The 25,329-nt window shown below is 45.4% G+C and overlaps 1 protein-coding gene across 4 annotated transcripts in view; it reads left to right on the top strand.

Annotated features, from left to right (window-relative positions):
* Nucleotides 1–25,329, top strand: part of ADGRG2 (adhesion G protein-coupled receptor G2) — a 123,614-nt gene that overhangs the window by 50,357 nt on the left and 47,928 nt on the right. For all 4 annotated transcript variants that reach the window (XM_045051260.1, XM_023249384.2, XM_045051259.1 and 1 more), the window contains exon 3: nucleotides 3,569–3,687. In XM_045051260.1, the coding sequence (XP_044907195.1) occupies nucleotides 3,570–3,687 (118 nt within the window). In that variant the 5' untranslated portion in view covers nucleotide 3,569. The remainder of the gene's footprint in view (nucleotides 1–3,568; nucleotides 3,688–25,329) is intronic.

The following is a 25,329-nucleotide window of genomic DNA, read 5'->3' as shown; positions in this document are numbered from 1 at the left end:
AGTTTTGTGTATAATGAATAAGGCTTTCAAAATCCACAGATTTCCTCCTTGGTCAGTGATCCTAGGACGTGATGACTTAGCAGGGTGTTCTCTAGTTTGTACAGAAGGCAATAGGAGCCACATGATTTTAAATGTGATCAAACATCTCCTTTGGGAAATATATATTCAGCCTTGAGGAAAGGTATTTCAGCCTTGACAACTGAAAGCAGTCTTTTCAGTGGCACTTGGTCTGTAGTAAGTCCTTCTTGATCTGTGTTCTCTTTTCAACATGATTGCTGGAATCGCCCTTCATTCTGGCCTTTCCTGCTGTCATTGGGAGTTGAGTACAAGCTCTCTTCAGTGGAAAGGCGTGGTTTATTTTGATCAGAGGCCCAAGTTCCAGCACATAATAACCAGTCACTGTGCACTCTGACTAATTTAACTTTGACCGTATCTTATGTACCACTTAGGAGGTCCTCCCCTAGGACTTGGCAAAGCTCAAGAATGAGGTGGCAAAAAATTTTGAAATTATATAATAGCGTTTTGACTTTGTTGATTCACTTCACCTGGTGGATTCAGAACAGTTTACTTCCAAAGACACAGATCCTCAGGAGGACAGCATTGTGGTCTGGTAGAAAGAGTAGGAGTCCCACCAAACAGCCGGATGACCTTGACCCATCGCCTAGAGCATGTTGGTTGGGCCTCTTCCTTGGTCTGTCGAATGAGGGTTTGAGGCTAGGTGAATTCTGAGTTCCTTTCCAGAAGTAAACTGCTCTGAAATCAGATATTTGTGCAGTAAATTTTCTAAGTCAGTTCTACAAATTCCAGGTAGAGTTGAGCCTGAGGGCATGTGTATGGGAGGGAGTTTTTTGGTAGAGGTTTGGTGCACTAAATACAGATTGTTTTTTGAATAGCAGTGCTTTTGGAGGGGGAACTGCACTCAGAAATAAAAAAAATAGATTGATTTTTAAACTTTTTAAATGCAACTTTTTGTGACAGACCCATAAGTGTCCAATTCGATTGAGTTTCAGGAACTGAACACACAGAATGGCACCTGTACCTCAGAAACCCCTTTGTGCGCGCTTGTAATTATTCCACCCGCACCCCCTTCCAGGGATAGCCGCTCCCCCTGCTCCTCGCTCCATCCGTCAGTTTTGCCTGCTTTTGTACGTCACACGAATGGACTCCTGTACGATATGCATTCGTTCACGTCTGGCCCCTTTATCTAACTTTGTATCTCTGAGATTCATCAATATTGTTGCGTGTAGCTATAGCGGACACGTAAATTTTCCTCCAGAGAGACGTTGCTACATCTCTGCACGGCTCTATGAACATTCTGGTTCGAGTGACTCATTTGGGAGGGTCAATCATATGCCATTATGAAGAGAGAGAGGAGTAGCGTGCTGAAGAGCAGGGCCAAACCAGAGACATTTTACAGTTTGTGAACGTAGTGTATTAATATATAATACAATTTATTGATTTAAAAAACGTAAGCCCTCTTTGGAAGGAGAGGGATTCACCTCCTGGTCTGAGACGTTATCACGCCGTGTCCAAGGAAAGAGTTACCTCCGTGGCATTGGTGATGGCTATGAAATTACAGGATTCTTTTTTTTTTTTTTTAATTTTTTTTTTTCAACGTTTATTTAGTTTTTTGGGACAGAGAGAGACAGAGCATGAACGGGGGAGGGGCAGAGAGAGAGGGAGACACAGAATCGGAAACAGGTTCCAGGCTCTGAGCCATCAGCCCAGAGCCTGATGCGGGGCTCGAACTCACGGACCGCGAGATCGTGACCTGGCTGAAGTCGGACGCTTAACCGACTGCGCCACCCAGGCGCCCCGAAATTACAGGATTCTTAAAGACTGACAGCTTTCCCAGGAGACTGAGAAATTGTGTTTTATCCTCGTCTGTCCATGCCCTCACCCACATAACCCCTGCACTGTTTCACCCTGCACGTACTAGGGCGCAAAATGGGCATTTGTTGACTCAACGAGTCAAGAGTACGGCTAGCCTTTCTAGTGGCTTCACCGTGCTCACTTAGCACAGCGGCACTCTCGGGTCGGTCCTGTTAATCACAGTTGGCTAGACGGGGCATCTCGGCCACTGGAAAGGACTCGTCCAGAGTCACGCCGACGTTGCACGGCAGAGCCAGAACCTTTGAACTCCCGCTCTTTGGCCGCTCAGCGTGCTTGTGCCTGAGCCCGTGGGCAGATTGTGATCTCCTGCCTGGCCTCTCCCTCCCTCAGCGTCCCATGCCAGCCTCGGCTGCTGGCGCCGACCGCCCATCGGGGGTGCTGCTGGCCAGCTCCTCCACCGTGAGAGGGACGGACGCGGTCTTCGGATTGGCGGTTCTCTCAGCGTGCCGGACCCCCCTCGATACCTTTCTTTTTATTGCCCGTCGATAAATGTTTGTCGGGTGCATGGATGCATGAATGGTAAACGGAGCTTTTAAATTCAGTTTTGTTACGAACTTTGCTTTTTAAAAAAAAATGTTGACTCTCCCCTCCTGACTACTAAAAATGCAAGCACTGATCATGAGCTGACACGTAACAGAGAGGAAATCCTTTTACAGTATAAAACATAAGTAAGGGTAGAATGTTTATAGGATTCTCTAACCCCTTCTGATTCTTAGCATCGTTTTAAGCAGCCTTTGTATAGCGTTACTAGTTATATATGCAGTGTTTTGTGTTTTTAATTTCTTCTCTTAATATCTTGCATGTATTGAAGTTTTCCATAAATTCACAGGCACTACCTTGCCTATCTTTTTAAAAAATCGCAGTCTTAAGTGAAGTATAGTTGACAGGCAATATTCTTTCTATTAGTTTCAGGTGTACAACCTGGTGATTTGACAATTCTGTACACGATGAAATGCTCCCCATGGTTCAGTGTAGTTACCTTCTGACACCATACAAATTTATTACAGTGTCTCTGACTGTTTTTTATGCCGTACCTTTCATCCCCGTGACTTATTTATTTCATAACTGGAAGTTTGTCCCTCTTAATCCCTGCCACTTACTTTGCCTGTCTCCTCACCTCTGGCAACCACGATCTTGTTTCCTGCATTTGTGCGTCTGTTTCTGGTTTTTGTTTTTCAAATAATTTTTTTAAAGCTTATTTATTTATTTTGAGAGAGAGACAGAGAGAGAAAGTGGGGGAGGAGCAGAGAGAGAGAGAGAGAGAGAGAGAGAGAGAGAGAGAGAGAGAGAGAGAGAGAGAGAGAATCCTAAGCAGGCTCTGTACCATCAGCACAGAGCCCGACGCAGGGCTCAAACCCACCAACTGTGTGAGATCATGACCTGAGCCGAAATCGAAAGTCGTCCGCTTAACCGGCTGAGCCACACAGGTGCCCCTGGTTTTTAAAATAATTTTGAATGCAATACGATATCCCACTGGGTGGTCTTCCCATAATCAATAGAGGTTTTGCTTTTTGTAGCCAGTGCCCGGCTGGCATTGCCAGTTCTCTGGAACCAGAGTAATTTAAAGGAAGCAGGATTGCAGTTTGCCTTGGTTAAGTAACTGACCTCTTGGGTATTTCTGTGTTGTGATTATGGCGTGCTGTGATGATGATGTTTTCCCCTTATTTTATTCCAGGATGTTTTTCTGTGGCAGGCAGTGTGGCCATGCTGGCAGACCCGAAGAACTTCTACTGCCGTTCAAGATATTTCTTACCGTCATCTGTCTTCATGTTGCTCTGGTTACATCCCTGGAAGGTAAGGTGCCTGCTTTTCAAATTTTTTTTTTTTTCCATTTTTTCCCCGTTCTATCTCTGTAATGTGTGTTTACTTAGAATTTATTTTTTTGCTGCAAAATAAGCATAAGACTTGCCATTTTAACCCTTTAACCATTGGCATTAAATATATTCAGTTTTGTGCAGCCATCACCACTATCTACTTTTAGAACATTTCGTCATCTCGCATAGAAACTCTGTACGTGTTTCTTTTTTTACTGTTTATTGATTTTTGAGAGAGACAGAGCACAAGCCGGGGAGGGGCAGAGAGAGAGAGAGGGAGAGATAGAATCCGAAACGGGCTCCAGGCTCTGAGCTGCCGGCCTAGAGCCAGACGAGGGGTTCGAGCCCACGCACCGCAAGATCGGCGCCTGAGCCGAAGTCGGACGCTTAACCGACCGAGCCACCCAGGCGCCCCGAAACTCTGTACGTGTTCAACAGTAACTCCCCATTCCCCTTCCCCTCAGTCCCTGGTAACCTCTGTTCTTTCTGTCTCTATGAATTTGTCATTTAGGTACCTCATATAAGTGGAATCATATAATACTTGTCCTTTTGTGTCTGGCTTATTCACTTAGCATGCTCCCAGGGTTCATCCACGTTGTAGTATGTATCAGAACTGCATGCCTTTTTAAGGCTGAATAGTACTCCATTGTGTGCGTAGACCGCATTTTGTTTATCCATTCATCGTGGATAGACATTTGGGGTATTTCCACCTTTTGCTACTGTAAATAATGCTACTATGAACATTGGTGTACAAGTTTGAGTCCATGCTTTCAATCCTTTTGGGTACATAAACCTAGCAGTGGAATTGCCGGATCATATGGTGATTCCGTGGTTGACTTTTTGAGGCTCTGCCACACTGTTTCCCACAGTGGCACTACATTTTACATTCCTCCCGGCAGGGCACAAGGATCCTGTATCCTCACCAACACTTCCTGTTTCCTGCTGTGCCGATAGTGGGTGCGAAACGGTATCTCATTGTGGTTTTGATTTGCACTTCCTTACTGATTAGTGATGGGGAGCATCTTTCATGTGCTCAGTGGACATAGTATAGATGTGTTTTTAGAGAAGCCGCTACTAAAACCTTTGGCCCATTTTTGAATTGGGTTGTTTGGGGGTTTTTTGATGTTGAGTTTCAAGAGTTCTTTTTATACTCTGGATATTAAATCCTTTACCAGAAAATGCAATTTGTAACTATTTTCTCCTACTCTGTGTTATCTTTTCACTGTCTTAATAGTGCGCTTTGATGCGCTAAAGGTCTTAATTTTGACGAAGTCCAATTGATCTCTGTTTACTTTTTTGCCTGTGCTTTTGCTGTCTTATCCAAGAAACCACTGCCAAATCTGATGTCCTGAAGATCTCTCCCTGCATTTTCTTCGAAGAGTTTTAGAGCGTTAGCTCTTGTGTTTAGGAGCTTTGATCCATTTTGAGTTCATTTTTGTATATGGTTTGAGATAAGGGCCCCACTTTGTTCTTTTGCACGTGATAGCCACTTTTCACAGCGCTCTTTGTTGAAAAGACCGTTCTTCCCCCATTGAATGGTCTTGGTACCTTTGTCAAAAATCACTTGACCGCATGCGTGAGGCTGTATTTTTGGTGTTTATCTGTGTTTTAAAAAAGTATCTACTTGAAGGCACTTCTGCATGGAAGCTTTAAGGGAAGTAGATGGAGAATTAGCCAAATGAAGCAGAATGGTTTTCAGAAAAGAGGATCTTTAGAATGAAACAAGGAGGAAAGGTACATAAAGGAAGGCAGCAGAAAGGCCAGAAATCCTGGCTGTAACATCTGTAGGTACAGCTGCCAAAAGAATACCATGCTATGCAAATGGAAAGCATCCTCGCCTGCCATGTTATTTAAGAAGAATTCTTTTTGTTAAAGTGTATTTTTATTTGTTTTGAGAAAGATACAGAGAGCGAGTGGGGGAGGTGCAGAGAGAGAATCTCAAGCAGGCTCTTCACCTGTCAGCGCAGAGCCCGATGCGGGACTCGAACTCACGAACATGACCCCAAGCCAAAATCGAGAGTCGGACGCCCAACCCACTGAACCACCCAGGCGCCCCTTTAAGAAGAATTATGCAGGCCACACAGAGAAATACCTTTCTTATTCAGAGGAGAGTGGCAGGAGCAAGGAACCTTCGCTGGATTAAGCGAGTATCACCGAACAGCAAACAATGACATGTAAACAACACACACACACACACACACACACACACACACACACACACACACACAACGTAAGTGGAAAACTTCCCAACAGGCTAAAACACAACTGACAGTCTTTCAAAAAGTAGGCACTGGGGCATGTCAAGAAGCCACCACACTTTACAAAAAGAAATGACACGAGCTAAGTGCATACTGACTGCTTATAGTGTGCCAAGTTCCTACCTGCTTTACACATTCACTCTCTTAAGCTTCTCAACCAAATCCATGAAGGAGAGATCCTAGCCGTAGCCCCATTTCCCAAATCAAGACACCGAGTCTCAGAGAGCTAAGTAAGTTACTCGAGGAAGTGGCTGACTGGGATTTGTGGCCAGCTCTGAAATTTGTGCTCATAACCAGAAAGCCAGAGTTCTCAAACCTCTGAAAACATCGGTTCTGAAGATAGCCGAATGCCCTGGAGGACTTGTTAAAACAGGTTTCTGTGTCCCTCCCCCACAGTCTTTGATTCAGTAGGTAGAGGGCAGGACCCGAGAACTGACGTTTCTAACAAGCTCCCAGGTGATGTTGATGTGATTGGCCCAGAGTCTACACTGCCTGCACAGCTTGCCGAAGACATAAGTAGGGGGCGCAAACTCCCCCCCCCCCCCCCCCCGATGGAGATCACAAGTTACGAACTCTGTCGCGGGCCTGTGACATTTATGTAAACTATGCTCGCACATCGTCTTCTCGGGGCATTAAAACGTCACTGTGGGATTGGTGGAGCAGAAATCAAATGTCCCCACTCTACTGATGAGTAAATGTCCCCAGGGACGTAAGTCTTTCTGAAAAAATGTATTTAAACATGATGAAAAGGGGGCAGGTAAACAGGAAAGTACACGCGTGCTGACGGCTCCCGTGTCTCTCTGACCGAGAATGATCTGTGCCGATGGGACCATGTGTGGCCCGTGTGTGGAATAAGCCAGAAGCGCCAGGGAGTTAACGCTTCAGAACAGTGAGGGCTGAGAGTTTGTGTTCACCTGCGTCAGCTTCCTCGTCCCTTGGCGAGGTGATGCTGAGGTATGTTCTACAAACCTAGTAGATTGTTGGATTGTGCCGCAGTTACCCATAGTAGTAACCCGCTCATTAGTGTACCCATTGTGGGCTTTACTCCCTTCCCTATCATACTTCCCTACTCCCTCCCTCAGCTTTCTGGGCCCCCCCCCACTTGGAACCTCATTAATTTTCCAAATATCACTACCTCTATAAAATCTGCCCTGATCTCAAAAGAAGTAAATCTCTCTCTCCAATGCTCCTTTTTCTCTTTTTTTTTTTAATAATTTTTTTGAGAGAGGGAGAGCAGGGGAGGGGAGGGGTGGGGGGGAATCGGAAGTGGGCTCCATGCCGACAGCAGGAGCCTGAAGCAGGGCTCGAACCCATGAACCATGAGATTATGACCTGAGCTGAAGTGGACGCTTAACCGACTGAGCCACCCAGGCGCCCTGCTCCTTTTTCTCTTTGTCCCTATCTCTTTATACTTGTCACCTTATATGACGGCATTAGGTACTTCCTTTGCCGAATGCACTTTAATGCATCACGAGTCCTTTTAGTGCACCGTCCCCGGGCCGCGTGAGAAGGGAGAAGAAGGGTTTGACGAGGCGGGTGGGAGACTGATGGGAAGCAACCTAATGAGGACTGGGGGCTTGCCCTGGGCCAGGCCCTGCTGGGTGCTTTATGTACGTCATCTCATTTAATCCTCACAAAAACGCATCACGATAGATATGTTTAGTCTCAGTTTGCAGATGAAGAAATGGAGTATCAAAGAGATTAAGTCATTTGCACAGAGCCTGAGAGCTTGGGGGATTCCCTGTTGGAACCCATAGCCTATACCGTTCACACTCCACCAGGCTGCCTCGTAAGTGCCTGGAGACCGAATGCACGTCTCCAGGCACGGGGAGACGCTGGAGAGGGAGGGGGTCTGGGGTAAGCTGCCAGAGAGCAGCCATTACCCTGGGCTCTGGGGGCTCTGGATCGCAAACACAGTAGCTTCGCCCTGGAAGCCTGAGAGTGACTCAGTAGCTCTTAATTAACAGTAGGAGAGGTCGGTCTGACAGTCTTTTATTAGGCCACTGGCCAACAGAGAGAATCCTTAGACCTTAGCGCTTTCAGTTGTATAATTTGGTAATGTGTGAGGGAATCATTCTTGGTCTACCAGAATCCCAGATGAGCTTTGGTAGGTAACTATACTTTCTAGCCTCTAGCTTTCCTGGGCTATGCCATGCCTTTTTTCTTTTTTCTTTCTCTCTCTCTCTCTCTCTCTCTCTCTCTTTTTTTTTTTTTTTTTTTTTTGTCTTTGAAGGAGGTCTTCTTTTAGGTACAACTATTTTCCAGAGGATGAAATGACATAATAATGGAAGATGGTTATAATCTCATTCTTGCAGGGTTGTCTTCCCCATTTGGAAACAATTACACATTTGAGCCAGTTTAGTGAGCTCATGAGCTATAATCCCCAACTTTCTCTCTCTGGTCTGGGCCTAGATCTTTCTGTGCTGCAGGCATTTCCAGTGGTAGATTCCTCTCTAATTCCCCTCTTCCAAGGCCTCACTGTCTTATTTCCTCTTACCTTCTCATGCTTTGTCCATCCAAGTCTTTGTTCTTCCTTGTGCAGTGCACGTTAAAGCTGTAGGAGCGTAGACTGTAATGCTCTTGAAAGGCGGGGAACCTGTCTTGTTTGACTTTGTCCTCTAGTGTCAAACCGGGTGCTGCACTCCTTCCCTCTCAATTCCCCATCTGTGCAAATGAGATTTCAAATACCATGGCGTTGATCTGACGCTCAGCCAGTCTTCCAGCCCTCCGAGTTCCCACTACCCCGACACAGGCGTGAGGCCGCTTCTGCTAGACCCTCACTCTTTTCCCTGGCAGGTAGAAGTGGTGACAAGGAATGGTAGAGGCTCTGGATAGATTGAGGAGGAAACTGAAAGCAGAGGACGTTTTGTGTCTGATTTTCCACTTGGAAGCCCTGGTCGGAACTCCTCAGAGCAGCCTGTACGTCAACACGGGGAGCCTGGTAGAGATGAAACATGGTGGCATAGTGCGTTTGGGCAGAAAGAAGGCTAGAGATGATGTCTTTTTCAAGTCTTTTTTGTCTCTTGCGGGGCAGGGTAGAGATGCTGATTGGCCCTCACTCTCCTTGTGGGCAGCTGTGTTGTGAGCCAGGTGCAGGGACAGGGCTACAAAAGTGATGGTGTAGACAATTTAGACTGGCAGCCAGGTGCAGGATGTGACAGACACTCACTGGTGGGACCTGAGGGGACCTGGTCAGCAAGAGACGGACCTGCAGGCCAGGGTGGGCTACTGAGAGAATTGACCATGGGGGCCAGTGACACAGCCTTCAGCAGTGAATGCCAACTGGATACCCTGGAACCCCACAGGGTGAGGGAGATCTTCGGAGAGGTCGTCGAGAACCCAGTGCTCAACATGGGGTGGGCTCACAGATCCAGGCCCTTGGTCCCTGTTGCCAGAAGGACACTAGCGCCCCATTCCCAACCTGGAAGCCATCTTGACTACCGGAAGGAAGAGGCGGGAATACAAAGATTGTGCATTTTTCCAAAAGACATCGACTTAACTGGAGATCATTTTAGAGCAAAAGAGAGAGCTACCTTAAATCATCAGGTTTAAGAATGCTTTTCCTGAACCTCTGGAATAGAGGCTCAAAAATAAGATGGAACCTGCTTAGACATTAAAGGAAGCTTGGGTATTTTTGTATCTGTTTGTTTATTGTTGCTATTGTTTGTACATCTAACTTCTGTTTATAAATTTTAAACTAACCTTAAAATGAATACATATTAAACACTTCAGATGCGTGAGGACACTTTGCTAGGCATTGTTGAAGGTGATCATCATATCCCGAATTCTGCTCCTCCTTCTGGTTTTCTCTTTTCAGGTATGAAGAAATATCTAGTCAGGTCCTCGTGGGTAAGGGTGGCGACTTTTTCCTCTCTGTATCCTTCATAGTCTAGCACAGACTAAGTGCTCAATAAACGCTTGTTGTTTGACTGGTTTTGATTTGTGACTCTAGTCACAGGCCTAGAGATGCTCTAGAACGTGAGCCTCTCCCCTCAGCTTACATCACCAGCATCGCCCTCCTCTGAAGCCAGCGAGTTCTGATACGACATAGGTTACTCTTCTAAAGTTTTGCATAGGCCGCAATGGAGTGGCTGCTCATTGGCTAGAATTACTCTTGAAGAATGGTGTCCTCGCCTCTCTATGATGAAGGGTCTCAGCTGATTGCCTGTTAAGATTCCTTCAAACTCTGAGATTCTGTGCGTTCAATTGTCCAGTAGGGACAGTCTTCAGATTCCTAATTCACTGTCCTGGGTTTACCAGGGATCTTTGGGGTCTGCTTTGAACCGAGAACCACTTATGTCTGCCATCTCATTTCAAAGCTGCTCTCCAATTCAAAATTCTTAATGTGAAGTTGGAAACAATTTAAAATAGTTTTTAGGGGCGCCTGGGTGGTTCAGTCAGTTGAGCGTCCGACTTCGGCTCAGGTCATGATCTCGCGGTTCGTGAGTTCAAGCCCCGCGTCAGGCTCTGTGCTGATGGCTCAGAGCCTGGAGCCTGTTTCAGATTCTGTGTCTCCCTCTCTCTCTGACCCTCCCCCGTTCATGCTCTGTCTCTCTCTGTCTCAAAAATAAATAAACGTTAAAAAAAAATTTAAAAAAAATAGTTTTTAAACTAAATGTTTTTACGTAAGGTGATTTCAAAGGGTCTTAAAGTTACAGCGAAGCCAATCAATCTCTTGATTTCTAAATTGATAAAAGCTCCCCAAGTGGCTTTTGCTGACTGGCAAATCAGCCAGTTGCCAGTGCTATCCTTGCCTTGCTCGTCATGGAAAAGTCCCAGTGTTCCTTGGTAGGATCCAGTAGCAACAGCTCATAGTCCCGGACTTTAAAAACAGCAGCAGATGTGGCACCTGGGTGGCTCAGTCAGTTGATTGTCCGACTCTTGGTTTCAGCTCAGGTCATGATCTCACGGTTCGCGAGTTCGTGCTCCGCACCGGGCTCCGTGCTGACAGTGCGGAGCCTGCTTCAGATTCTCTCTCTCCCTCTCTCTCTGCCCCTCCTCTGCTTGTGTTCTCTCTCTCAAAATAAATAAATAAACTTTATTAAAAAAAAAAAAAACCCAGCGGCAGCAACAACCCAACTGGATATTTCTGTAGGTCTTCATGGTTTACAAGGCACCTTGGCATACATCATCTCACCATGTCCCTGCTGAGGTAGGCAAAGAAAATTCTGTTATCCCTACTTTGCTGATGAGAAGATTGAAGCTTAAAGCAATGGAGTAACTTTGAAAGTTACTCAGCAAGAAGTAGTATCAGGGTCCTTGAAAGCAGCTCTCTAGAACTCTGTCCTCCACATCAGCCTGCACAAAGTACTTGCTTTTGGCAATCGGAGTACGTTGTAGCCAACATCCTTAACAATGGTGATTTTAATCATAAGGAATGTCCGTTTAGACCAGGGGTTGGCAAACCTTTCCTGTGAAGAGCCAGCTAATAAATATTTTTGGACTCATGCGTCATCCACAGTCTCTGTGGCAACTAGTCGACTCTGTTGGTGTAGGCAAAGCAGCCATAGGCAATATGCAAATAGGCGTGGCTTCGCACCAATGAAACGTTTGCTACAAACGTGGGATTTGGCCCATGGGCCGTAGTTTACAGATCCCTGATTTGGACAGAGCAGAAGCGGTACAGCATATACTACTGATCAAATTTATATGCCAACCATTCCTTGCTCTTTACTTGCTGGCCAAGCCCTGGCTTCACAGGGTGCTTGCTCCTTTCCACATGACTCAGGAGCAAATCCTAATTATTCCAAGCCAACCGTGGAAATGCTGTTCCTTGCCAGTGTTTGATTTTAGGAGTGGGCATGTGGCTTCCTTTTGACCAATAAGACACATGGGAAACTCTGCTGGGGGACTTTGAGGAAAAATTTCCCCACTCTTTTTTGAAATTATTTTTTTAATGTTTATTTATTTTTGAGACAGAGAGGGAGAGCCTAAGTTGGGGAGGGGCATAGGCAGAGAGGGAGACACAGAATCCGAAGCAGACTCCAGGCTCTGAGCTGTCAGCACAGAGCCCGACTTGGGGCTTGGACTCACGAGCCGTGAGATCATGACCTGAGCTGAGGTCACAAGGTTAACCTACGGAGCCACCCAGGCGCCCCCAGAATTTCCCCACTCTTAAAATGAGACTCAAGGAGAAATAGTTTTTCTTCTTCTGGAGCTGTGCTGTCCAATATGATAGCCGTTAGGCACATGTGACTATTAAATTTAAATTAATTAAAACTAAATGAAATTAAAAATTCAGTTCCTCAGTCACACTAGGTACAATTTAAGTGCTCAGGAGTCCCATGGGGCTAGTGGTTGCTGTACTGGACAGTGCAAATGCATAATATTTCCATCACTGCAGGTAGTTCTGTCAGTGCTGTATCTGGATGTTTCTGGGTCTGGATTTGATGCCTGGAACACTGGTCGCCATCTTAAATACATTGAGAGGAGGTAGTGAGTGCCAGTGGAAAATGGAGATACCCTGAGAGTTTGAAGATGTTGAGCAAGGGGCGCCTGGGTGGCTCAGTCGGTTAAGCGTCCGACTTCAGCTCAGGTCACGATCTCGTGGTCCGTGAGTTCGAGCCCCGCGTCGGGCTCTGGGCTGACTGCTCAGAGCCTGGAGCCTGTTTCAGATTCTGTGTCTCCCTCTCTCTCTTACCCTCCCCCATTCATGCTCTGTCTCTGTCTCAAAAATAAATAAACGTTAAAAAAAAAATTAAAAAAAAAGATGTTGAGCGAACAGTGTTCTGAAGGTGAAAGAACAGAAGCATGGAAAGGGCCTGGGTCTTCCTGAGCTGCAGGATGAACCCTCTTAGAACTGTCTGCTTTAGGATTTCTTAAGTGGGCTAAATGAATGTCTTTAATGTTTATGGTACTTTTAATTGGGTATTCTGTGACTTGCCCCCGAAAGCATTCTTACACATAGAAGAGTTAACATTTCAAAGGTTTACAGTTGATTCTTGAAAAAAAAACAACGGGGGTTAGGGGTGCTGATCCCTGTACAGTCAAAAATGTGCACATAACTTTGACTCCCCAGAAACTTAACAACTAATAGCCTACTGTTGACCGGAAGCCTTACCGATAACATACATAGTTGATTAATGCATATTTTGTATGTTATACGCATTATACACTATATTTAAAATTTTTTTTTAATGTTTATTTATTTTGGGGAGAGAGACAGCATGAGTGGGGAAGGGGCAGAGAGAGAGGGAGACACGGAATCCAAAGCAGGCTCCAGGCTCTGAACTGGTCAGCACAGAGCCCGACGTGGGGCTCGAACTCACAAACCGCGAGCCCATGACCTGAGCTGAAGTCGCATGCTTAACTGACTGAGCCACCCAGGTACCCCGTACACTGTATTTTTATGATAAAGTAAGCTAGAGAGAGGAAAATGTTATTAAGAAAATCGTAAGGAAGAAAAAATACATTTGCAGTACTGGCCTGTATTTATTGAAAAAATCTGCGTCTAAGTGGACCCGCGCAGTCAAACCCGTGTTGTTCAAGGGTCAAATGTGCTACGAATGATGTCCTTGTAAATGCTTCATGTGTTACCTTAGTGGATCCGGACAATAGCAACAATCAAGTGTTAATCCCTTATTTCCTAGATGAGAGAGCTGAGGCTTGGACAGTTTGAGTCACTTCCAAGTTCACACAGCTGGAAAGTGGAGGTGCTGGGATTCTAGAACCTGTGTTCTTAACCGTTTCCTTTGTGGTTAGTCCCTGAAGCAGTCGGAGATGGTTTTTACACAACTTTGACTGAAACTTAGCCATGTTCATTCATCCTGAAATGGATTTGTACTCCCAAGGGACCAGATAAAGATTGAGGGAGATCTGAAGGATAAAAGCAGTAGCTCCACTGATTTAATCTATCAGGGAGTAAGTTGATATTCCAAGGGAATATGCTGTTGAAATGTACCTTGAGGCGGGTGTCTCTTTACTTCAAGGAAATAATAAGAAACACATTGATCTTGGCAAGAAGTCTTGTGTTCATAAGATCGCAGCGCTGCTGTAAAAAAACATCAATATAAATCGAGGGTGCTTTTGTAATGACGTCTGTGGCAATTGTGTTAGTTTCTTTTAGGAATGCACGTAGCTTGAAGTAAAAGTTACTCCTGTTGCTGTAGTGTTCATTACAGTATATAGGATTTTGTTAAAGAAGAGAGAAATGAAAAATGTGAAATGGGCAGTAGTCTCACTTTGGCGAATAAATTAGAATTGCTTCTAATTATCTCATTAATTGAACGAATAAGAACCGAACACAGAGTTCTTAGTATGCGGTGGTGTATTTCAACCGTATATTCGTTTTATTTTTTTTTTTGTCTTGCTCCTAATATATGATTTGTTATTACACTGATTTGGATTCATGGTAAGGTCTAACGTTCTGGGTTTTAGTGGACGGGCAGGAGGGGATGAGTTTGAATTTGTAAAAGGTGTCCAGTTACAGGACCTTTTCAAAATAGAATTTTAATACTTTTAAGTAAGTTGCATGATATGACTACAACGCAAACTCTATCTGAGGTCAGGGGCTTTGTGTCATTTCCTGCTACAACCCAGTCCCTGGCGTGTGCAGTAGGCCTTTAAACATTTTACCAAATGAATAAACTTTGGGCAGATTCCTTCATGTTTCTGGGCTTGTTTCTTCACTTACAGTGTGAGGAGGGTGGGCTAGTTTGGTCTCTGGTCTTTTCCCTACCTGGGACCTATTTTGTAGTTCTTTTCGTCCCCTGAACTCCAAGCCCGAAAAGATAGTATCTTTCAAATGATTTATTTAAGATTTTTTTTTCATTTTTGTGTTGAGCAAAGACGTACATAACTGGATCCAGTTTTTGTGATCAGCAGTAGAAAACCAGTATAGCTATGATTTTTACAAATCACACCCTAATTTTCTCATGCAGCTTACTGGGGGTAAATAAGCAATTTTGGAAATAATGATCTATAGTCTCAGTGACTGCGCTGCCAATTTTCTAGATCTATAAAATTGTACTAGGTCGTCTTCAAGTCTCCTTTACCTCTGAAATGAATTTCTATGACCTTCCGTTTCCTGACGTGTAATGCACAGATGGAACCCCATGGGTCTTTCTAGGAGATGAATTCCTATGGCCCTAAGCTATGGAAACTTGAATTAGACAGTGTTGTAATGGATAGTCCCACTAATCAAGCGTTAGTGAATACATAAGAATGTTTTATAGTTAGACGGAAGTAACATACCTGCAAATTTTGGAAAGAAACCATCTTCATAATTTTTTAAGTGCCTCTCTATGAGTTATTGATATGTCGCTTGCCTTAAGAAAAAAATCAGGGAGCGCCTGGCTGGCTCAGTCAGAAGAGCATGTGACTCTTGATCTTGGGGCTGTGAGTTTGAGCCCCACATTCGGTGTAGAGATTACTTAAAAATAAAATCTTAAAAGGAAAAAAAACCACCATTATTATATAAAAGTAAACTTTATTCAAGAGCACAGTCTGAATTAATAATTATGATTTATTGCTAGAACTGTGATAAAATATAAATGTAATATAATTTTATGCAAAATACTCACCCCCGTTTTACAGGTGCACAAATACAAGCAGGGAAATGTTAGAAATTTACTCAAGGCAGAGCCAGGATTTGAAACCAAGTAAGTCTCACTCAAGAGCCCGGTCTTTTTAGTTTATTTAAATATTTTGAGAGAGAGCGAGAGCATGAGCCGGGGAAAGGGCAGAGAGAGAGAAAGGGAGAGAGAGAATCCCAAGCAGGCTCCACAGTCAGCGGAGAGCCCGATACAGGGCTCATTCTCACGAACTGACCTGAGCCAGAAGCAAGTCAGACGCTTAACTGCCTGAGCCCCCCAGGTGCCCCAAGAGCCCAGTCTCTCAGTCACATTTAAAGCTTGGTTAAGGAGGTATGCTCATTCATTTATTACAAATGAATGGACATGGCTCTTCATTCAGATGGAGGAAATTACCAGGTCAAGATTTACACGTTATTAAAAGTGAGGAATCCCAGATCAGTCTTTCAGAGCTCACAACAAACCAAAGACAATATAAGGCGAAGACATTAGAACACGAGCCACTAACGTACAAAGGCCAAAAGGCCTGCTAAGGATTTTCTATCCAGAAGCACTACAGCAAAGCTTTTTACACGACCTCAAAATAGAGGCAACTCACGAATACTATTCTTTAAAAAAAATTTTTTTAATTTTTATTTTCTTAAGGATGTCTCCATCCAATGTGGGGCTCAAACTCATGCCTGTGAGAACAAGAGGTCATGCTCTGCCAACTAAGCCAACCAGGTGCCCCAAATATACAACTTTTCCAGCCAAGTAGTATGCATCGGCAGTATACATCCAGCTTTTGTTAGTGGCTTTACTGGTATGCATCTACTTAGAGAAATGGTTTGTCACATGGGAGTTCTACTCTTGAGGGTCATGAGAAAATCATGATATGGATGTTTGCTGGGAGCAAAGCGAGGGAGGTGAGTCACAAAGAAGGGGAGTTCATATTGAGCCTCAAAGTGGCAGGGACTCCTCTACCTCCTCCAATTCATATTTTTTACATGAAATTTATTGTCACATTGGTTTCTGTACAACACCCAGGCTCGTCCCAACAGGTGCCCTCCTCCATGCCCATCACCCACTTTCCCCTCTCCCCCCCCCCCCCCCCCCCCATCAACCCTCAGTTTATTCTCAGTATTTAAGAATCTCTTAGGGTTTGCCTCCTTCCCTCTCTGTAACTTCTTCCCCCCACTTCCCCTCCCCCCTGGTCTTCTGTTGAGTTTCTCAAGACCCACATATGACTGAAAACATACGGTATCTGTCTTTCTTTGTCTGACTTATTTCACTTAGCATAACAGTCTCCAGTTCCATCCACGTTGCTACAAATAGCCAGATTTCATTCTTTCTCATTGCCAGGTAGTATTCCATTGTATATATAAACCCCATCTTCTTTTTCCATTCATCAGTTGATGGACATTTAGGCTCTTTCCATAATTTGGCTATTGTTGAAGGTGCTGCTATAAACATTAGGGTACAAGTGCCCCTATGCATCAGCTCTCAAATTCATATTGATTCCTTGACTTTTGACCTCGTCAATATCATGACAAAGAACAAGAGAGAAAATGGTGGTTGGGGGGAGTAATTTTAGCATTAATTTTGTCCCATCATTAGTTTAATGGATATTAATTATTCTATGACACTCAAAGTAAATCTGATGTGGCAGAGACTGGCTGGCAGTTCACCAAACTTTAATTTTTTTCTTCCTCGGCACACAGCCAGACTGTATTTCCCAGCCTCCATTGCAAGTAGAAGTGGCTGGGTGACTGAGTTCTGGCTAATGTATGTGGGTAGAAATGATGTTTCCACTTTGCGGCTTGGCCGTTAAAAACCCGATTCCCCTCACTCTCTTTCCCTGTGTACCTGCTGGATGTTGCTCTCCGGAGCACACTTGGAATCTTCGTGTTGAACATGGCAATGCCTCTGTCCGCCCGGGCTCCTCAGTGACTGCACGGAGCAGATGGCCTCTCTCTGCTCCACCCCTACCCTCCACTCTAGACTGCTGACTGGACTTTAAATTTTTTTTTACCGTTTATTTATTTTTGAGAGAGACAGACAGACAGAGCATGAGCAGGGGAGGGGCAGAGAGAGAGGGAGACACAGAATCGGAAGCAGGCTCCAGGCTCCGAGCTGTCAGCACAGAGCCCGACGCGGGGCTCGAACTCACAAACTGTGAGATCATGGCCTGAGCCGAAGTCGACGCTCAAACGACTGAGCCCCCCAGGTGTGGCCCATAGGCTGCTGATTGGACTTGACACATAGAAAGTAAGCTGCTGCTTTTGTAAGCCCCTGAGATTTTAGGATTTAATTATCGCGGCGATTTGCCTTACCTTAACTAATACATCTGTGACCCTTCTCCCCAATGGTACATCTCATTCTGCCATTGGAAGGCAGGGTGGGGTGGGACAGGCATCTTTTCTTTCTTGAGATCACGTAAGAGCCCGCGTTCATACGGTCCAAGCTGGGGAGAGTCTATTATGGTCACTACCGAGACGCTCATCATCCAATCAGGAGAGAGTCCTTTGAGGGCAGGAGGTCCGCCAGAGCCACCCCCTCACTCCCTTTGGGCCAACCCAGGCCGCCGGGACCTTCGCGGTTTGGCTTAAGGTTAAGACTACAGGCTTCGAACTTTCTGGGGTCAAATCTTACCTCTACCGTTTATTTCCTCTGACTGTTACAGGGCGTTTAATGTCTGTGGTTTAGTCTCCTTATCTGTAAAATAGCAGTACCTTTCTCATAGAATTATATGCAGATTACATGAGTTAATGCATCCAGAGATGCCTGTAATGCGTCTGACACATTGTAAGGACTCAGTCAACACTAGCCATTATCACTAGAGACCAGCATAGTAATAGAGATTTTCTTTTGATAACGGGAGCATTCTGTATCTGTGCTGTCTGGTATAGCAGCCACCAACCACATGTGGCTACTGAGCCCTTGAAACGTGACTGGGGAACTGGATTTTAATTTTAATTAACTTGAATTAATTGAATTTTAAATAGCCACACATGGCTAGTGGCTGCTGTAGTGAACAGGGCAGCTATAGAGAATTGTTCTAATTGCTTCAGAATTTTTCTATTTCATACTGTATAAGTTAGGGTTCAGTCACAGAAGGAGAATCACTAGGGACGCACACACGAATTTGTCACAGGGGTTTGACATTATACGGCTGTGGGAGTCAGCTAAGCAGTCTCTGTAAAGCTGTTGTCTTCACATCTGATGCCAGAACTTGACATCTATGATGGGAAGGCAGTCGGGAAGGCTGTAGGGAGGGCAGTAAGACCGGTGACAACAGGGACAAGTTGGAACCCACAACAGACTGAAACCCATGTCAGTTCTTGTTACCTGTGGCTGGTGCTACGATTGTCCCGCAGAAACTGGCCCCTTAGCACAAAATTAATGTTTGTTTATTTTGAGAGAAGGTGGTGGGGGAGAGAACGTGAGTGGGAGAGGGGCAGAGAGAGAGAGAGAGAGGGAGAGAGAGAATCCCAAGCAGGCTCTGTGCTGTCAGCACCAAAATCAAGAGTTGGACACGCAACCGACTGAGTCCCCCAGGTGCCCGCCTTAGCACGAGATTAAATACACACCTCGCGGGGCCCCTGGGTGGCTCGTCGGTTAAGCGTCAGACTTCGGCTCAGGCCATGATCTCACAGTCCGTGAGTTCGAGCCCCGCGCCAGGCTCTTTGCTGACAGCGCGGAGCCTGGAGCCTGCTTCCGATTCTGTGTCTCCCTCTCTCTCCGCCCCTCCCGCACTCACACTCTGTCTCTTGCTCTCAAAAATAAATAAAATATTAAAAAAAAATTTTTTTAAGTAAAAATAAAATACACACCTCGCCCAGGAGTCAGAGAAGCTGGAGCGGGTCCGGGGCGGGCGGGTGCGCAGGGCAGTGTGGGCTGGCAGCCGCCTCACAACAAAGACGTGAGGCAGCTGCTGCTCCGCGTCTGCCCACATCTCCCCCGGGACGCTCTCTCGCGTCCCACGAAACCCACAAACGTATAGAAAAGGGAATTCTGGGAAGTGCAGCTTAGCTGTGTTACCAGGACACCGTGCATAGTAGAACGCTAACGAGCTCAATTTTGTGTCTCTTAATACTTTTCAATAAAACACGATGCTAACATCCCCAAGGCTCTATTTAAGTGTTTCTGTTCCGCAACTGGCCCAAAGATAGTCTGAAGATCCGTACAGCTGGCTGACATCATCTTTGAGTAAAAGCATTATGATGACTATGTAGAAAAATTTTTTCTTTATACTTTTCTGTGGTTTAGAATTTTCTCCACTCAAGCCCACATTATTATTATAGTTAGAAAAGAAACTAATGTTAATGTTTAGAAGCCAGCCAGTGACCCCTAGGGAGACTACACATCCCACTAGAGGGCAACCTCAGAACATCATGATTCCGTGTGCCTTTCGCTTGTCCCCTGAAATTTTGCCCGGTCTCGACTTTGTGCAAGAACTTAAATATAAGTGACAGTCACCGGATCTCCTGAAACCCTTTGACTTCTGCCTCTTTCTTTACGTTTCCAAAGTGACCCCAAAGGTGTCTGAAAATCAGAAGCAAATAATAGAAAGAAAAAAGAAAGTGAAGTGGAAATCTTGCTGAGTAGAAGGGAGGAATCATTTTTAGTAAAGGTCCCTGGGAAAACGAGGAATGGAGCACGATCGTATTAATTATGTACACGAGCAGAATTTCCTGTGCGGTCTCCTCAATACTGTTAACAGTAGCACCTGTGAAGTGCGTCCTATTGTGATTATCTTCATCCCTATTTTCCAGGTGGGAAGCCGAAGTGCGGGTGGGGCAAGTAAGTTGCCCAAAGTTATGTGGTGGCAGATTACAAAAGGTGTGCGGAATTACCAAGTGGCGCGTTTGAGCCTCGGCTGTCTGGGTTTCGCGGTCGGGGTGGTTAGCCTACTTATCACACTGGAGGGATTCAGGGCAATGTCACATCGGCTGTTGGGGCCGACTCCGATTTCCCCCGCACCCCGACGTCTCAGTGACACCCCCATCCTCTCACCTTACCTTAGAAGTGTCTGTAGAACCTCTTTTCGTGCCAGCTTCCCAAGCACAGGTTCAAGCCCTCATCGTGTCTCGGCCGGTCTACCGCAGCACCCACCTCTCTGGCCATCTCGCTTCTCATCACCTTCTTCATTTATTTTCTAGCTGTATAAAACAGTATGTATTGTTTTGTGCCAGGGGCTGGGGAGAGTGGAGAGCCCATTTTGCATCCAAGTCCTTATCCTGGGCTCTGCACCCCCGGAGAACCTAAACTAAGATGCCAAGGGGCTCACTGCTTGACCGTGAGCTGGCAGAGTGGTGCGGTCTGAGAGGTGCCTGGGTGGCTCAGTTGGTTAAGGGTCCGACTCTTCAGGTCACGATCTCATAGTTGGTGGGTCTGAGCCCCATGTCAGGCTCTGAGCTGACAGCACAGAGCCTGCTTGGGATTCTCTCTCTCCCTCTCTCTCTGCCCCTCCGTCACTCATGCCTCCCCCCCACTCAAAATAAATAAATAAATTAAAAAAAATAAAAGATACTAGGAAACCTTCTGAACCCTAACTACTAGTGCCCCTACCCCTACGTTTCCAGGTGCTTCTGCACCTAAAACTACAAGAAACTCTCCCTGACCCATAAATTACAGGTGCTTTGGCATGAAAGAATTTGTCAACTAACAGTAGAATTACCCCAGACAGGACTGGGAATCAGGGAGGAGAGGGGCACCCAAGCAAATGTTGCGCTCCTTACGCTGTATCTCTTCCAGGAGTAATAACCTTAGAGCATGCATTCTTTCCAGGGGCTAATATTGCCCCCACGGGAGTGAAAATTCTCTTTTGGAGGCAAAAAAAGTCTTATCAGTGATACAGGGCTGGAACTAGAATGAGGCAAGTGAAGGGTCTAGGGCACAAAATGTTAGGACACACACAATCTAAGTGCCACGTGTGTGTGTGTGTGTGTGTGTGTGTGTGTGTGTGTGTGTGGTGTGTGTGTGTGCGCGTGATGCCCCAGAGGAATCAGTGGGTGCAGGCCCGGAAGTGCAAAGTGCAGCTATGGCCACTGTGTTGGAAGGATAGCAGGGAGGCCTGCGTGGCTGAGCGAGGGGAGAGTAGGAGGAGATGGGACATGGCTAGAAGGTCATCTGTTTCACGAGAACATGGGGACATTCCATGAAGAAGCGAGGGTCTACTGCCAGTCTAGTAAGTGTTCAATAAAGGCCAAGGCCCACCTAGATTTGGTGGTCGTCTGCGCTTTGGGGAGTTCCGTTAGCTAGCAGCTGAAGTTTTCTCTAATGATGTCATTAATCGTTTAATAAAAACGTTATGTCAGAGTATTTACTGAGCAGTGTGACGTGAGACGGTCACAGCTCAAGTAAACACCTTTCGGCCGTGCCAAAGGAGACTTGTTTTCATTCATTTCGTTGGTTGTGTAGTAAAATCCGAAAATACAGTTCTTGGAAGAGTATCCGTTGTCCAAGCCCTGAAGAGCCAATATAATAACAAAACAATATTGTTTTGCTTGGGGTTCCCATATACGAGTGCCTGGGCGTGACGCCTAGCTTTGAATCATCTCTCTATGGAATAGTAATTCAGTCCAGAAGAGGACCGCCACCAGATTCCAAGTTTCAGCTGGGTCTAAAATATTCCTGCAAGGGGGGCTAGTCGTATCTGGGTTAGATCCACTCCTCGAAGATGAAGTCTTTATCTTTCTCATTCAGCTTGGGGCGAATGTGTTGGAAGTAAGTACTCATTAGTGTTGCCACAGTCACAGATTTAAGACCACCAGCCACCTCACATTTTACATCTTACAACACCCGCCCCGCCCACCCCCGGTGTCAGGCATCGGAGGGTGGGCAGAAAAATGAAAATGTCAGGAACAGCCAGCTGCGACCTCGCCTGACTTGGATGCAGGTAATTTGTTGGGGAAGTGATTTCAGGAATCAGAAATGGGGGGACAGGAAGAGGGCATTAGGAAGAGAAGAAAAGCCGGTAAAGGGTAGATTATTGAGGTCACTGCTGTGGGCAGTGAAGGGTCAGGACCATTGAATCTGTTACGTTGTTTGTGATATGTATTCGAATGGCCATTTTAGCACATATTTGTCAGGTCTGTTAAGCAATCTGTCTGCTGTGATTGGTGGTTACAACTACTCATCCAAACTTCAGATTCTGCATAGTAGCCATCCAAGAAGTACTCTCAAGGCTTTCCTTCATAGGCTCCGCCTCGTGGCTCTCAGATCCGTTCTCTACCTTCCCCTGCCATGCTTTGTATCCCAGGGTAGCTCAAGAGCAGGAACTTAACATGGGTTCCTGACTGGTCCTGACCGACGGAGACTCCTTATGATGTCGTCAGTCAGTCCAAAAATATTTTTGAACATCTACCAGATACAGGACGCTGGACTGGATTCCCGGAGGATAATAAAGCATCAAGCAGCTTAGCATCTAGTGGGGAACACAAGACGTACGGTAGAAAAGTTAAATAACAGTGCCCGGTAGTATATGCCCAACACATGGCGAGTGAATGGCATAGACAGTGCTGAGTGAATGGTGTAGTCAAGGAATAAACTTTAAGATAAAAATAGAGAGCCACCTCCACTGGCCCTTGCAGCCCCAGAGTATGCTTTAGAGGGCCAGAGAGCTGACCTAAAGAGGTCATCTAAAACTCCCGATTTTGGCAAGGTGAAAATTTGGAATCGCATTTGAAATCACCTGATTTTTAAATGTCGGTAAGTAATTCAAACTTTCAAAAACCTCAGCCGATTCCCACTGTGTGAGAGAGAGAGAACTTGCCTGGGATTGGGATCTCGAGCCAGTGGTAGGCATTTGTTCAATGGCTGACTGCAATAGGCGGGAAGTCGAATGCAAAGACCGTGGAGACCCTTTGCAATGAGAAGATTCTGGGGTTCTAATATTTCACTCAAGTATGAGGGATCAAGGCCTGGGCTTAGAAGGGAGCAGTGGGAAGAAGGAATGGACAAGAGAGCAATTAGGGAATATTAATAATAATAGCCTACATTTATATACTAGTTTATGGTCTACAGTTTGTCATTGGAAGCAGGATAGAATAGAGGCTCAGAGGGTAGGCTCTGAAGTCAGTCTGTCTGGGTTCAAATGTCAGCTGTACAGTGAATTACTGGTGGGGCCTTACCCAGACTGTTTCTCAAGCCCTGAAATGGATTGATGCTGATGAATTCACACATCTCCTGGAGTTGTTGGCTGATTAAATAATAAAGTATGTATGAAGTGTTAACCTGGCTCACAGGAAGCACCAACCACTGTTTGCCATTGCTATTTGTCACACATACGCCATCTTTCTTTACTCCTCGCAATAGCCCCATGTTCTGGTGAGAAGGGCGCACAGGAGGTTACGGTGAGAAGGGCGCACTGGACATGGAAGTTGGAGAAGGGAGGAGTCAGGTGCAATAGCCAGAGAGCGAGCATTTGATTTGTACAATCAGTTCTATTGTTGAAACCAACTCTGGGTTTCCAGGCCCTTCTCTTAACCCCTGTGGGATTTTGTTTTCCATAGAGGGTGGTTCCTTGCAATTTATATTTTCTATAAATTAAAAAAAACCCTGGATTTCTGAGTGTGGTAGGAAGAATATGGGTCCTGTAAGATGTCCCTGTCCTAATGCCTGGAACCTGTAAATATGCTACTTTACAGAACAAAAGGGACTTTGCACATTGTGATTAAAGTTAAGGACTGTGGGATGGGGAGATTATCGTGGATTACCTGGGTGGTCCCAGTCTAATCCTGGGAGTTCTTAAAAGTGGAAGAGGGAGGCAGAAGAATGAGTCAAAAGCATGCCCCAGGTGAAGGAGCTCCCCACCCCATCCCACTGTGCTAGCTTTGAGGATAGAGGAATGAGGCATGAACCAAGAAATGTGGGTGGCTTCTAGAATTAGTTGATAGCCAGCAAGAAAATGAGGACGTTGGTCCTATGACTGCAAGGAACTGAATTCCGTAGTAACCCAGATAAGCAGGGCACAGATTCACCCCTAGAGCCTCCAGAAAGGCACGTAGCCTGTTGACACTGTGATGTTAGTCTGATGAGACCCATATTGGACTTCTGACCTACAGAACTCTAACCTAACACATTTGTGTTGTCTTAAACCATTAAGTTCATGGTAATATGTTACAGCAGCAACAGGAAGCTAATACACTGAGATTTCCACCTTAAATTATTTGGCTGATGTTACCAGCAATACTATCAAATTCAAGAACTAAGTGGATATGGAAATGATGTGGGGTGATTGAGGGATGAGTTTTTGGATATATGGAGTTGGAGGGGCAAAGACACTAAGGTGTTCGCATGACAGTGCTCAGACCACGCTTGGCCCTGTGGGATTGCAGAGGTGGTGGTAGTAACTGAAAGAAAGGGTCAGGGAGGTGACGTGGGATAAGAGACTCCATTCAGAAGGCCGGTTTCTTGAGTTCCCAGTTCCTGTCTTTGGCTTCCATTTGCAGCGTATGCGTGCCAAAGTCCTGCTCATCACAACTGGAGTATACGGACTTGGTTTTGAAACATCACTAGAGAGTCACGTTGAGTAAAATTTATAGGCATATCGCAATAGTTTTATTTATTGACTTAAATTGAAGCTTCAATAAATGAATAATGCTTTAAAATTTGCTCTTTGGATGTTTCCGAAGGAAAATCTGAAAAATTTAAATGTTTCTCCTTTCTTTGTTTATGAATCCTCGTAACAATGGAAATGTTTTGTCTCCTAAGAATGGCATGGGGCTCAAATATTTGACTCATTGGAAATGCCGACCACCTCTTTGATTGTAACAGATGGGAAGTGAGTGAGGAGAGAGCCTGAGAGAAATGGGCTGATAGTCAGGAAAATGTAAGGCCTACAGGGACGTC

Source organism: Felis catus, chromosome X, assembly GCF_018350175.1.
Source record: "Felis catus isolate Fca126 chromosome X, F.catus_Fca126_mat1.0, whole genome shotgun sequence".
Lineage (NCBI taxonomy): Eukaryota > Metazoa > Chordata > Mammalia > Carnivora > Felidae > Felis > Felis catus.
This window is presented reverse-complemented; position numbering and strand designations above follow the sequence as displayed.